General features: G+C 39.9%; 1 protein-coding gene across 2 annotated transcripts in view; it reads right to left on the reverse strand.

Annotated features, from left to right (window-relative positions):
- Nucleotides 1–1,084: 1,084 nt before the first annotated feature.
- The window catches only part of LOC140937773 (choline transporter-like protein 4), a 35,505-nt gene continuing 23,925 nt past the window's right edge, over nucleotides 1,085–12,664 (reverse strand). For both annotated transcript variants that reach the window (XM_073387342.1, XM_073387343.1), the window contains 13 exons: nucleotides 12,160–12,252; nucleotides 11,613–11,712; nucleotides 10,571–10,635; nucleotides 8,082–8,211; nucleotides 7,497–7,543; nucleotides 7,142–7,236; nucleotides 6,227–6,266; nucleotides 6,011–6,080; nucleotides 4,952–5,025; nucleotides 3,722–3,792; nucleotides 3,495–3,574; nucleotides 2,929–3,013; nucleotides 1,085–1,925 (listed from right to left, as the gene is read on the reverse strand). In XM_073387342.1, the coding sequence (XP_073243443.1) occupies nucleotides 1,798–1,925; nucleotides 2,929–3,013; nucleotides 3,495–3,574; nucleotides 3,722–3,792; nucleotides 4,952–5,025; nucleotides 6,011–6,080; nucleotides 6,227–6,266; nucleotides 7,142–7,236; nucleotides 7,497–7,543; nucleotides 8,082–8,211; nucleotides 10,571–10,635; nucleotides 11,613–11,712; nucleotides 12,160–12,252 (1,078 nt within the window). In that variant the 3' untranslated portion in view covers nucleotides 1,085–1,797. The remainder of the gene's footprint in view (nucleotides 1,926–2,928; nucleotides 3,014–3,494; nucleotides 3,575–3,721; nucleotides 3,793–4,951; nucleotides 5,026–6,010; nucleotides 6,081–6,226; nucleotides 6,267–7,141; nucleotides 7,237–7,496; nucleotides 7,544–8,081; nucleotides 8,212–10,570; nucleotides 10,636–11,612; nucleotides 11,713–12,159; nucleotides 12,253–12,664) is intronic.

Consider the following 12,664-nt stretch of genomic DNA (forward strand, 5'->3'; position numbering starts at 1 on the left):
AAATGGGTTTGAGGCATTGATGACTTTGTACAAAAAATTGCTTCGTTTTAGTTAAAAGACGGCCGACCGGCTAAAACGCTAGAGGTGCGTTTTTCCGAATGTCGAGAAGACCAAATTGCGCGAACGACCGAGGGAAGGGCACGTTTGCCTGGTCAGCAGTCCTCATTAAAAACACTAGTCACATGACACCCTCTGCAATTTTCATTCAGGCCTTGAGCATTTGCACGAGAGATGAAGTTAACCTGCATAACAGGCGCTTTATGAGCCAAGCGAGGCGACCGCGGTATTTTTCGTGAAGCGCGAGACGAGTGCGACGCGCGAGATGAGGGGAAGAGAAAAATAAACCACGTTCACTACATGAACGTTGCGTTCCAATTGGTTAATTAATGACGCGTTGTTCTGGCATGTTTGTCTGGAACAAAATAACCGTCACGCTTTCATGTTCTTTTGACGATGCTGTTTGAGAAGCCTTTCGTTTATTTCCAAATGTTCCAGAAATAAAAGAAAAACAAAAGAAACTGTTGAAATTTATTGCTTAAGAGGAAAGATGTTCTTGGAATGCCAGAAAGGTGGCAATTTTTGAGTAATGGGTCGTGTTTTGATTGGTCCTTTTGACATCACCGTCGTCAGTCAATGCTTGCGGGCGTAGGTGGGCGGAAGAGCCAGAACAATGGACTGGTAACAGGCCCTTAATTTTTCTTCTCCCATCGTCTCGCTCTTCGCGAAAAATGCCGCGTTCGCCTCGCTTAGCTCATAAAGCGCCTGCTATGCCGGCTAAGATGAAGTAGGCTTGATAACCAGGCAGTCGCTGTGCGGGAAAGACCCTGCGATAGGTTGGTCGAGGTGTGACAGCTTTCGTCTACTCTTGAACAAAATTTTACGAGCATTGCAGTTCAACATACTACATATAGGCTTATCAGAAAATTGGCTTGAGTTTTGTGTCAATAGACGTTTTTATATAGCAGAAACCCATAATGAAAGACGCAAAACACAAACTACATCATCGGCCAAGACAATTGGTCTTATGCCAAACCAATTACAAGACGCATGCTCGATTGTATTTCCAGCAAAAAACAGACAACAATAGAGCGAATTCAAATGTTTACGTTTTCAGCATTTTGGACAGAAGCAAGTTCCAAACATAACTTGCGTGAGACCGGCTTTTGTCCACTCGAGTAACATTTGATTTTGACTAACACATTAAATAGTTTTCACACATTTATTACAAACTTTTAAGACCGACCTTGATTTATGTAATTTCTTTAAATTATCGCGTCTGTAAAAGAAATGTTATTTATAAACCAGTATTTTTAAGTTATGCTTGCATTTGTCTGTTTATTTAGTTGTTTGTAACTTTTTGACTTTGGACTTCTTCTAGCCCTGACCGGATTAAAAGAAAAATGAAGTGAATGCAATTATAGTAAGTTACATCAAATACATCGAACCTCTCGCTAACAGCACTCTACGACAAGATTCTGACCTCACTGAAATATCGTACGTCCAAGGCTCCAACCCATTTTCTCTTTCCCTACAACACACCTCACTAAATACTTTGGAATTCAGAGTAATCCACAATAGTTCGATTGCAATATGTTATTTAACCATGACCATGTTTATTGCTTTGCATAAGTATGTCCATGTGTTTCATTTTATTTTATATTATGAAGCGATAGTACTAAATTCTGAATAGAAATTGCAAATAGAAATTGTGCTTGTTTAGTGAAACTACTAACAATGAACATAGTAGTGCGGTCAGCAGTGAGTGTTTCAAGGTCTGCTAGTGACCAGTCCCTGTGCCTATTTCTCTCCACCCGCTTCAGTCCCATCAGGCTGTTCGCGGTTCTGGAGATGTAGAATTTTCTTGAGCGAGTCGCTCATGTAGTAGGGTTTCTCAGCGCTGCCGTCATTCATCTTCAGATCCTCCACTGAAAAAGACACATGGCAACGAATGTCAAAAGCGCGTATGTTTCGACAGTTATTTTAGCTTGGGCTTGACTTTGCTTTTCTCCAGTCAATTTGAAAACCATGTTGCCTAAAATAATTAGCAAAAGTTTTTTTTTTAACCCATTGTACAATTTTAGGTCTGGGGCTAGGAAGGTTCGGTGGACACGCGTGCAAAACGTCTGCGCATGCGCAAGGTCTCTATTTTCAATAATTAAAATTTGCAAAATCTTCCCCATTTAAATTGAAAAACACTTAGGAATGTTTGATATGTTTAATGGTTTGCAGCCGGTTCTAGTATTAAGCACAACAAAAAATTACTTAAACTAACTTAACTAACTGGTGAAGTCGTCCAGTACAAGGTTTTTCCGTCCTTGTTTTTTCACTTAGCATGCATTGGTCGTTTTCGTTGTTCGCATTGACCGAGCTCAGCGACATGATGACCAAAACAGCAACAATGGCTACGGCGAAGTGCTGCCAGAGCGAGCGTGGACTTTCAAACATGATTTTCGCCTTTGGTGCAAGGAGGAAAGTATGTGGTGCAAAAGAGAGAAACTAAAGCAATTAATAAACTTTGTGTTCGTGAAATTCTAAGCTTATCTTTTGTGTGTGGAGCTTACTTTTTTGAATTTCGCGGCCGGAATCTAGTTTGTTTTGGTATCGCGTATAATTTCGATTGGGGGAGGCACATGCAAATTCGCGCCGGAAGCAGGGAAAGCACGCATGCGCACTGCGTTTTTCACGCGTGTCGGTTCGGTGACCTTTCGTTTTACCGTTTAGAATCTCGTGTGTTTTTGGCATATTTTATTTAAATATAATTACCTTAGACGGGATAATTCTAACAGAAGAAGAAAAACAGAAAACTCGAATTCTCGCAAATAGAGAGTAATTGAGCATCAGTGACCAAAGTTTCTTGAGGTCGTTTGTTTTCCGCATTCGAAGCCAATTTGGAAAAAAAATGAAGAAAGAAGGCTGCGCCATACTCACAGAAGCACAGGAATATGGTGTCAATGGCCATATCGTACACATCAAAGAACAAAACGGAAACTGCATACGCAAATACCACCATTATCTACGAAGAAAAAAAAGAGCTCGTTTTATCAAGATTTACTTAATAAAAAGGAACTCATTAGCTTCATACAAAACTTAACTGTAAGTCACCCCAACAAACGATGTGGAAAATCACGCAACATCAATCTAAACAAGTAAACTTCATCATCGAACACGTTTTGTTGAGCGCGACATTTGAGAAAGAATTTCAGTGGATGGTCCACGATTAGTGTTGGGCTTCGGTATGGTGGCGAACCTTAGCGTAAATTCACAGAAGCGAAAAGGAAATTTTATATATAAAAAAAAAATAGAGAAGAGTAGGATTCTAATAAACACACAGGCCTCCCTATATGTTTACAGTACCGTGGGTAAAAAGAACCAACACTGAGGAGAAAACTGTAATACCTCAACTCCTTTCTGCTCTTATAAAAAGCAGGCGAAAAATTGTACTCGTTTCCACTAAAGGGCAAATATTAAATAGGTTATGTTCTAAAAATACTTACTATCGTTGGTACGACGTCATATCGAAGTGAGGTGGGGTCATCACTGCTGAGTTTGTCAAACCAAAAGAAACTCGCCACACCTGCAGTGAGAATCAGCATCAAGAGAAGTAATATTTATAGAGAAAAATTCACATCGACATCATCAATTTAACTCAAGCTCAACTGGTATTTCAATGTTGTTTATATAATAGACTGATTTCATTCCTGAGCAAGATCAATTCACCTACCAACAATTCCAACGACCAACAATTTTCCCATGAACAACAAAAATGACGTTACACTGTTGACAGCTGCAACCCTGTCGATGAGAGGAAATCTTCAGTATGCAAAGAACAAACAACTTAGCCTCAATTTTGCCATTATTTTGAAAGCTTTGTTTCAGTTGATGCTTCCTTTCAACGGCCTGCATTTCAGGTGTTAATTAAGTAAAGCAGAAGAGACAGCTACGCCAGAGCCAAGAGCGAGACACGTGCGCTTGCGGAACGCGGTTTCTCGCCACGCACACTTTTATGTCAGGTATAATATTACATAACACAGGTTGCGGGATTTGGATAATGGTAACCGCGGAATAAGCCAATATCTAGCACATAAGTGTAAAGAGAATCAACTGTGTGGTAAGAGCGTTCCTTGGCAGAAATACTCACCCTCTGCACGACAACTTGGGCCAATTGATTCATGCCTTACCTGTTACTCGAAATAATTTCGCAGTTCTTTAAAAAACCTCATTTCAGTGGACCCCTATACGCCAATTTGAGGCCACACTTGAGACTAGGCTGATAATGTAATGAATAGCCTATTATGAGACTGTTTGGGGAGGGAGGTGGGGGGGGGGGGGGGGGCAATTCAATATTAATACTCATGTTAGCCAATAATGGAAGCGCTAGCACCCAAAACAGTCCCATAGTGCAATTCGAGATAACGTCGACCCTGTCCGACGAAATGAGCAGTACGTCGCAGCTCTTTTGAAGTGAAGGTCAAGGCTCATCCTTTACTTTACGTCTTTATTGTTTTCCCAACCAATCCCGATAAGTGTGGTTTCCGCTGGCTGAGAGACGAACGAAGCGGAAAACGTTTTTCGCACACACAGCTGGGAGTATGGGTTCGAGTGTGCGGGCGATCTTCAGAGTACAGTTGTTGTTTTTTTGCCATCCGCCATTGCCTGACGTGCCCCGCCCACCTGCCCTTCGTGTGTTTTTCCAGTTGTTTTTAGATTTAAAGTAGTGCTGTAGCTCTGGTTGTTCTTGTATCTAGCCTCAGTTTCTTGTCAGCCGTTTATTAACTGTTTTTGTGCTATTATACTAGTAATTTGTGGTTTTGATAGTTAAGATCAGGCTACATGATCGGCTTGGCATGGCTCCCAGTTGTGTGTGAAAAGCTGTGATATCACTTTTTAGTCGCCCCGACAGTTCTACCTGGACAAGTATCATTGTTTTGGCTTCACTCGTGATTTCTCTCACCTGAGGAAATTTTCCAGCAGGAGCGTGAATGCCTCCTTTGCGGCACTGCAAAAATTTTTGCCATGGATAGCAATCTGAAATGTTCAAATTCAGTAACAAAAAAATTACATTTTCAAAATAAAGCTATGAACGTTTACTAGTTGTGGACTACATTGAGAACTAGCTCACAAAAGAAGAGTGGGGTGAATGGGAACTGATCATTTTCCTTACACACTTTATCAATCATACAGCCTTGACTTCCTTGACTTTCAAAGACAGTTAAAAAAAACCTAGGAGGTTCCCTATCAATCATTGTGACTGGGTTTAATCTAAAGAAAAACTGGCAGGCTGCTTTGTTGCGGCTTCTCCGTAGGTTGCCGTTAACCAGTTAACCTAAACTGTTGTGTAGCGGTGTGGACTTATGCAATGCGCTGAGGTTCTACTATGAATTTGATGTAACCTTTCTAATATGCCCCCGGGGTGGTTATTTTTTGCAGCCACTTTTTAGTTGGAGAGGGTTACTTAATTCAAAACTGGAGAAGCAACACTGTGGACTTCATCCTACTTCATAAACAATGTTGCTGGCGAACTCCTGGCCTCCTACGCAGGCGTTCTTAGGGGTTCGTTACGCGTTCCTGTGTGACGAGCCAAAAGAACGTCTGCGGGGAAGGCTAGTGAACTCCGTGATCGATATAAACATTACTACGTAGGCACCAAATATAGTACTAAAAAACTTTGAGTTTGCGCAATCTGTAGATAAAGATTAAAAATAAATACAGTGGTTTTCAAAGAATTTTGTTACATTAAGAGGGTTTTCACTAGATATGAATGTTCAAACGAGTGTGAGTGTTTTAGGGGGGCGGGGGAGGAGGGGGTGAAGAGTGGCATAAATGGAGAGGAGGGGGCTTGTGGTAGATATTACGGTGTCGGTTTACTCAAGTCCTACCCACTAAAACGGTTAGCCTAATATCTGAACAGCGTCTTTCCAGGTCCTCCCGGTCAATGCCCCTTAAAGCATAGGCCGCCGCACGGAAGAATGAAGACCTAAGGACTAGGCAACAGAAATGTTTAGATTCTTACTATAATGTAGGCATTCTTGTTGAGGAATTTGAGGCACTTCTCTAAACACCAGAAACAACACTTGCAACAGCTGAAAAACAAATGATTTAGGACAGTTAGAAACACAAGTCTGTAGTCAACAATGAAAATAAATAGAATGAAGGGGTTGGATTCTTATCAAAAGTAATTCAAAGTGCACATGATTTACCAACATATTGTTGCTAAGGGACCACTTACCACAAAATAAAGTTGACAACCTTGTTATCTTGGCCATACTCTGAAAATTAAAAATCGAGGAAGCAATAATAAAATATAAATAACATGTGGTTGAGATTTGAAGTGCTTACACATGAAAAACAAAACACATGAACCTAAAGGCACCGCAAAGGTCACTTTTACGACGGCAACATAACAGTTGCGATAGTAAAACAGAACAGACCCTTCCACGGTTTTTTCACCTTTCGACAAAACACAGAAAGCGAATATTGATCGACATTGCTGGAAAGAGAGCGAAGAGTTTAACAGACGTTTGTGTGATAGGGGGCACCAACTTGCCCCCCACCATACAATGGTCCCTAGGAATTCAACTACTGGAGAGTTCGCCTACATTTTGAAAAGTAAGTGGGTAGGAGTAACTGCGATTAAGACTGAAAGAACATAAATTCACATTTTAAGCGACGTACTCGTTGCTAGGCTCGATTTCCGCCGTCTCCCGGGTCCGGTCTTGATCCTCCCCGCTCCTTCGGGGGGATGAGTGCGGGCTCCTTTTTCCGAACAGCGGCTGGTAATCGAGCCTAACTCGTTGCTGTCGCGTTGTCCCCCAATAACCTATGCTACATGCATATGGGCGGTCCGAAATTTGTAACCTACAATTAGGCAACTACTCTGGGTAGTATCTATTAAAAACAAAAACAAACTCAAGCATGCCACAAGATAATGTGAGCATGCCACTTTGTTGAATGAAATTGTAAAGCGATCTTTTTTGCCAGTTAAGGAAAGGAACAGTGAAGTTACTCTGAGACAAGTCTGTAGGCAACAAAAAAGCAAAGGCATTCTAACCAACGCGTTGGCGAGTGTCTTAGCATTTGATGTCTCTGTAAGTTAGTGTTTACAAAACACCAAGGGTCGGGTAAGCAAGCGACGGATTTTTACCTTTAAGTTTCGTATCAATATACTCCAAAACAGCTCTGATAAACTGCACGATTGCAATGATGGCTGCTCCAAACGCCAAAGATCCAGTGTGGTATCTAAAAAATAATGAGCACTAGTTTGTTAATAAATAACTATTAAACACATGCAGAGAAAAAAACATGAATTTCCTGCTAATAAGTATGTGGAACTCAAGATGAATTAGCATAGGTGCTTGATAAAGGCTTTATTAAACTGTCCCAGAATAATTTTTTTCCGTTGAATTTCCATCTTTTTGCAAGTATAGGATACAGGAAGAAAAGAGGGGAGACCAACAGCTAAAGGTCATAAAAGCTTGTCTTAAAGAAAAAAAGCTTACCTTAAAGTACGCCAGAGGGACGAAATAATTGGTAACGCTGGAACATCCTATCAAAAAAGTTGAAAAGTTAATTATTTCTCATGTTTTCTTTCCCAGATAAAAAACATGCACTTCTTCGAAAGATGTCAGGTGTCACCTGTAGATTTGCGACGCGAGTGAAATGTAGTAAAGAAAAACAGTGTTGGTCCTTTCCGACCCCGGTATAGAGTAAGTGAACGGTGGGCTATTTTTATAAGACGATCCTAGAATTAAGTTCCAAACCAAGAGGTAATGGACAGCAAATACGTTCCACTTATTAAGTTTCAATCATCTGCAATGTAACGTTAATGACAAAAAGTACTGTAGGAATGAAGTTGTTGGTACGTCCGGAAAAAAATATTTAAGGGGTGTAACAGAATTATGAGGTGCCATTACACTTGTCTTGCCACAGAGGACAAGTTGCCAGAAAGTTTGCTTACCGTAACAGAGCTAAATCTGGTAGAACCTCCATAACCAACACGCAAACTACTAAAACGACGTCAAAAGTCCAAAGCGGGCAGAAAAGATTTAAAACAAGTAAATGTAAAAAACAAATCTAAAGCTTACATCGGGTTTGTGGTAGGCAAAGTACCAAGACGCGAAGGCTCCGGCCAACACGCACTGACCAAGAGCGATGATAAAGTTCATAATCCACAACCAGCCAAAAAAGTGAAAAATTTGCATGCGAAACAAGTGTCTGAAAAGAAAAGCAGCAAAACATTCAACTCTAGAACTCGGCAGTGAACTGTCCACTGAAGATCTGAACACTCTGAGATTCTTGAGATTCTTTTGACAAAACTTGAACCCTATGGAATAAGAGGAGTTATAAATTCTTGGTTTAGATCATATCTTTCAGATCGCCGACAGTCTATTGAAATAGACAAATGCATATCTGAAACTGAAGCGATCGTATGTGGAGTGCCTCAAGGCTCTGTACTTGGACCCTTGTTATTTTTGTTATATATTAATGACATCCATAAATCTTCCAAGGAATTTACTTTTTATCTTTTCGCAGACGATACAAGTCTAACTTATGCAAATGACAACTTACGTACTCTTGAACTAACTGTCAATAATGAACTTGAGAAAGTAAGTGAATGGCTTAATGCTAACAAACTAACGCTCAACGTCAAAAAGTCTAATTATGTCATTTTTCGTCCGCACCAAAAAAGAATGCCTTTCATTCCTCAAATTAAGATTTTTAATCCAACTTTAAATACTAGAGTAACTCTAGAGATGAAGGACTTTGTTAAATATTTGGGTATAATGATTGATTCTGAACTATCATGGAAGCATCATATTGACCTTATCTGTCACAAAATTAGTAGATCGGTTGGAATAATTGCTAAAATGAGACATTACATTCCACGGCGTCTTCTTTTGAATTTATATCATGCACTTATTTCTCCTTATTTAAATTATGGTATCTGTGCATGGGGCAACTGTCCACAGACCTACCTCAATAAGATACTTGTTCTGCAAAAACGTGCTCTGCGTTTGATTTATTTTTCTAAACCCAGAGACCATGCAATCCCTTTTTTTATTGAATCAAACTGCCTTCCTTTGCAGTCTTTGTTCTTTCAACAGTTAAGCTATTTAATGTATGACATTCATGCTAAGACAGCTCCTAAAAGTCTTCTCGATAAGTTTGCGAAAATCAATACAGAACATCATTATAATACGCGATTATCTGCAAAAGAATGCTCCTCTGTCAAATTCTCTAGAACTGAAAAAATGAAAAAATCTTTCACTAGAATCGATGTGTCTATTTGGAATTCTATTCCACTTTCTGTTAAGACTCTCAACGTTTCTAATTTTCGTAAAAAAATTAAATCACTACTCCTTAATGTTCTAGGTAATGAAGATAATTATTTGAATGTTAATTTTTTAATAGAATATTTTGTGAAGTTAACCTGATATGTTGTATATACCTCCAGTTGTAATTTTAGTCTTTTTCAAATAACAAAATCCCTTGTACTTGAATTTATATGTAAGGTGTTTCTTTCTGTATGTTTTTGTATTTCTTCTTTTCTTCTTTTTTCTTATGTAATTTAATAACGCCTTTAGTTAAAGTCTTGTCCTGCCTAGATTAGCATTGTAGCTATTTGCAGGACATGAAGTATTGTAAACTTTATATTTCTTTAAATAAATACGTTGTTGTTGTTGTTGTTGTTGTTGTTACTCTAGCATCGGTCAAACAGTCACAACATAGTCGGATTTGTTTCTATCCCGCCGCCTGGGTCACTGACTGAAAACTCATCTTTCTCATGTATCCACCAGGCTAAAAATTCACCATCACATCTCTATTACTGGCACATATTGCACATAAGCACATATTGTCCCATGAACCTACAATCGGCGACAAAATGAGTTTAGACACTTTGCCCTAAAGGGGCTTTATGACGTTTTAGCGCCTTCAAAAGGGGAAAATAAAGCTTTTCCTCCCCCCCATCCCCTCCACGCAATGTTGTGCCGCTGTTCGAGCTACCTATAGAAAACAACAAACACCCCAACTTTGAATGGAGGGGAGGGGGGGGGGGGGGTGTGGTCTTTTGTTCTCTGAAGTCACTCTATTTGAGTACAATATCTGAACAATTTTGTCGACGATTGTAGTTTAGTGGCCTTAACTCCCACGTGTTTCCTGTAGCTCAGTGGTAGAGCAACTAGATCAGGGACGAATGAATTCTAGTCTATTAGTCTAGTAGTAAAAAGATGTCATCGTGTAAGCGGCTTGTTCTCTCAGTCGACATTGATGATGGCGGTATGCTGAAAAGGACTTACGTATTATAAACTTAGTTTAACTGTCTCAGAAGATCTCCACTTTTCTATGGTTCTCAAGACGTTGAAGCCGTTTCCCTACTGTCTCAACTTTGTTGAAGCAGGTAAATAAAAAATTCTTTTATTTATCCTCGGCAGTAATTATAGCCCACAGGCAAGTGTGGCCCGGCAAACCAACAACTCGAGCAACAAATCAAAGTTTGATTACATTTCAATGACGTGCTGGCCACTATCACTACACAAAATTGCTTCAGAGATACCAGCTAGATTCAACTTACACATTTTCCTGAAATCCAGCTAACACGCAGCTTGCAGAGGTGTTCGGGTAGGTTTGTTCAAATGTCTATGAAGGCATAGAATACAGTAAATAAGTGTTACGTAATACATCAAGCATGAGACGCAGTGTTTCATCACCAGATGAAACACCGTGAAGAGAGTTGAAAATACGACGCGCAGTGGAGTATCTTTGACCAACTTTAAAGCACCATGTTTTACTTACCTTTCTCCCTTTCCTACTCCTCCTCAATTCAATTATTTCGCTCCTCATCAAACTTTTTGTTTTCCCTCCACCACCACCACAATCACCACATTTCTATCGTGTTCCCTCCACTTCCACCACTACATAGTAGGCATTTCCGAGTTCCTTCGGGCCTCCGTTTCAAAACGAGGGTAGGTGCTCAGCCTTTGATATGGAAATCATTTTTCATTCTCATGCAAATAAAACTTATTTTCACAAGAAAGGTTGTGCACCTATTTCATTTTGAAAGCGAGGGTTTTTTGAACTCAAAAGTGCCTTGTTAGATTCCATTGCATTTTATTCATGGATCAAGACAGAAGGATTTAACTTCATCGGCGTTCAAGCATTCCTTCGCAAGTTAATGAGATTCCTCGACAAAAAGGGGTCCAACCGTTCCCTACTATACTACTCGTAAAAGACTGTACCATGATCTAATAATGAGATTAATTTCGCATTAACTAAGAATACTACACCGACTGATAGCAATGCGGACAGTTTGAAGGAGTATGATTCGTCAACTGCACGTAATACGTACTTAACGGTCCGTGACAGTGCGAAAGTATTGGACATGATTGATGTCAATCGAACTGAAGCCAACGGCCGCCTACAGTCGAATCTTCTGCGTGTATCACGTTTCCCTTCCGCTGCTTATGCAAATAACTAAAGCCTCAACAATTATTGGAGAAAAGAACAGATATAGAGAGAACATTTTTAAGTAAACTCGCGGTTCGTGTTCAATGTCAAAGGTACAAGAAGCACTTTAGTTAGCCCTCACAATAAGACAATAAACGTTTCTTGCTCACCTCTGTGACACAGTCTGAAGAATTTGTTAGGTTGTACGGATCACCGCTCTCTGGGACATCGATGACCTTATATTTCGCTGTACCATTGGTCACAAGGTAACTAGGCAAAAGTCAAGGATATCTCTGATTTATATCGTACCAACCGCCCGCAAGGTCCGCATCAGGTCTTGAAATGAAAGGGAGAGGAACGATACTGTCCTACGACAATCTCGAGAAAGCTTAGCTGATAAGAATTTTTAACAGGACCACAAACTGTTACGCACTAAGATAGAACCCACGAGGGTATATATCATATTTTAAAACCCGCCCACGAAGTCCGTACCAGGTCTTGACATGAAAGGCAGAGGAACGATATTGTCCCACGACAATCTCGTGAAAGCTTGACTGGTAAGAGGTTTATTTTACGAACATAAACTGCCTCGAAGTGAAAGAGAACCCACGAGGGAATCACACTTGAATATGAAAACATACGACATGCACCTTCCCTTGGTTCTCACATTATCATTTTACAAAACAGATACGATTAATTATTAGTTACTAAGGATACACGGCCACAGCCACGAACCAAGCAAAAAGAGCAAGCTGCAACAGCCACGGCACAAGAGGAAAAAACAAGGAAGTCTTGATTGCCGCGACAGCCCTTGAAATATAAACAGTTGAAAAAATTAATTAATCTGCCTGACCAGACGCAGACACATCAACTAAGTAAGACAATGTTGCATAGAACCACATGGAAATTCATCAAACAAAAAGAGAATTTTGAAAGGACATGCCATAGTTATATTTACGATCAAAGTATGGATCGTATTAACATGGATGACGACACAGAAGTTCTCTAAATTGTTTTTTTTTTTCAGATATCGTATCATTAGAGTATTTGAACATGATCGTCCGGGTGAGCGTAGTCCTGAATAGAACTTTTTGTTGAACGTTTCGACAGTCTGTGCGGTAGTCATCTTCAGAGTCAAAATGAGTTGTATCTTTTCAGTTGATGGTAATTTACTCTGGTTATTGACCTGATTGGTCAATTAAGTCGCGATGTCATTGTTAAG

The sequence above is a fragment of the Porites lutea genome, chromosome 5, assembly GCF_958299795.1.
Source record: "Porites lutea chromosome 5, jaPorLute2.1, whole genome shotgun sequence".
NCBI classification, from domain to species: domain Eukaryota; kingdom Metazoa; phylum Cnidaria; class Anthozoa; order Scleractinia; family Poritidae; genus Porites; species Porites lutea.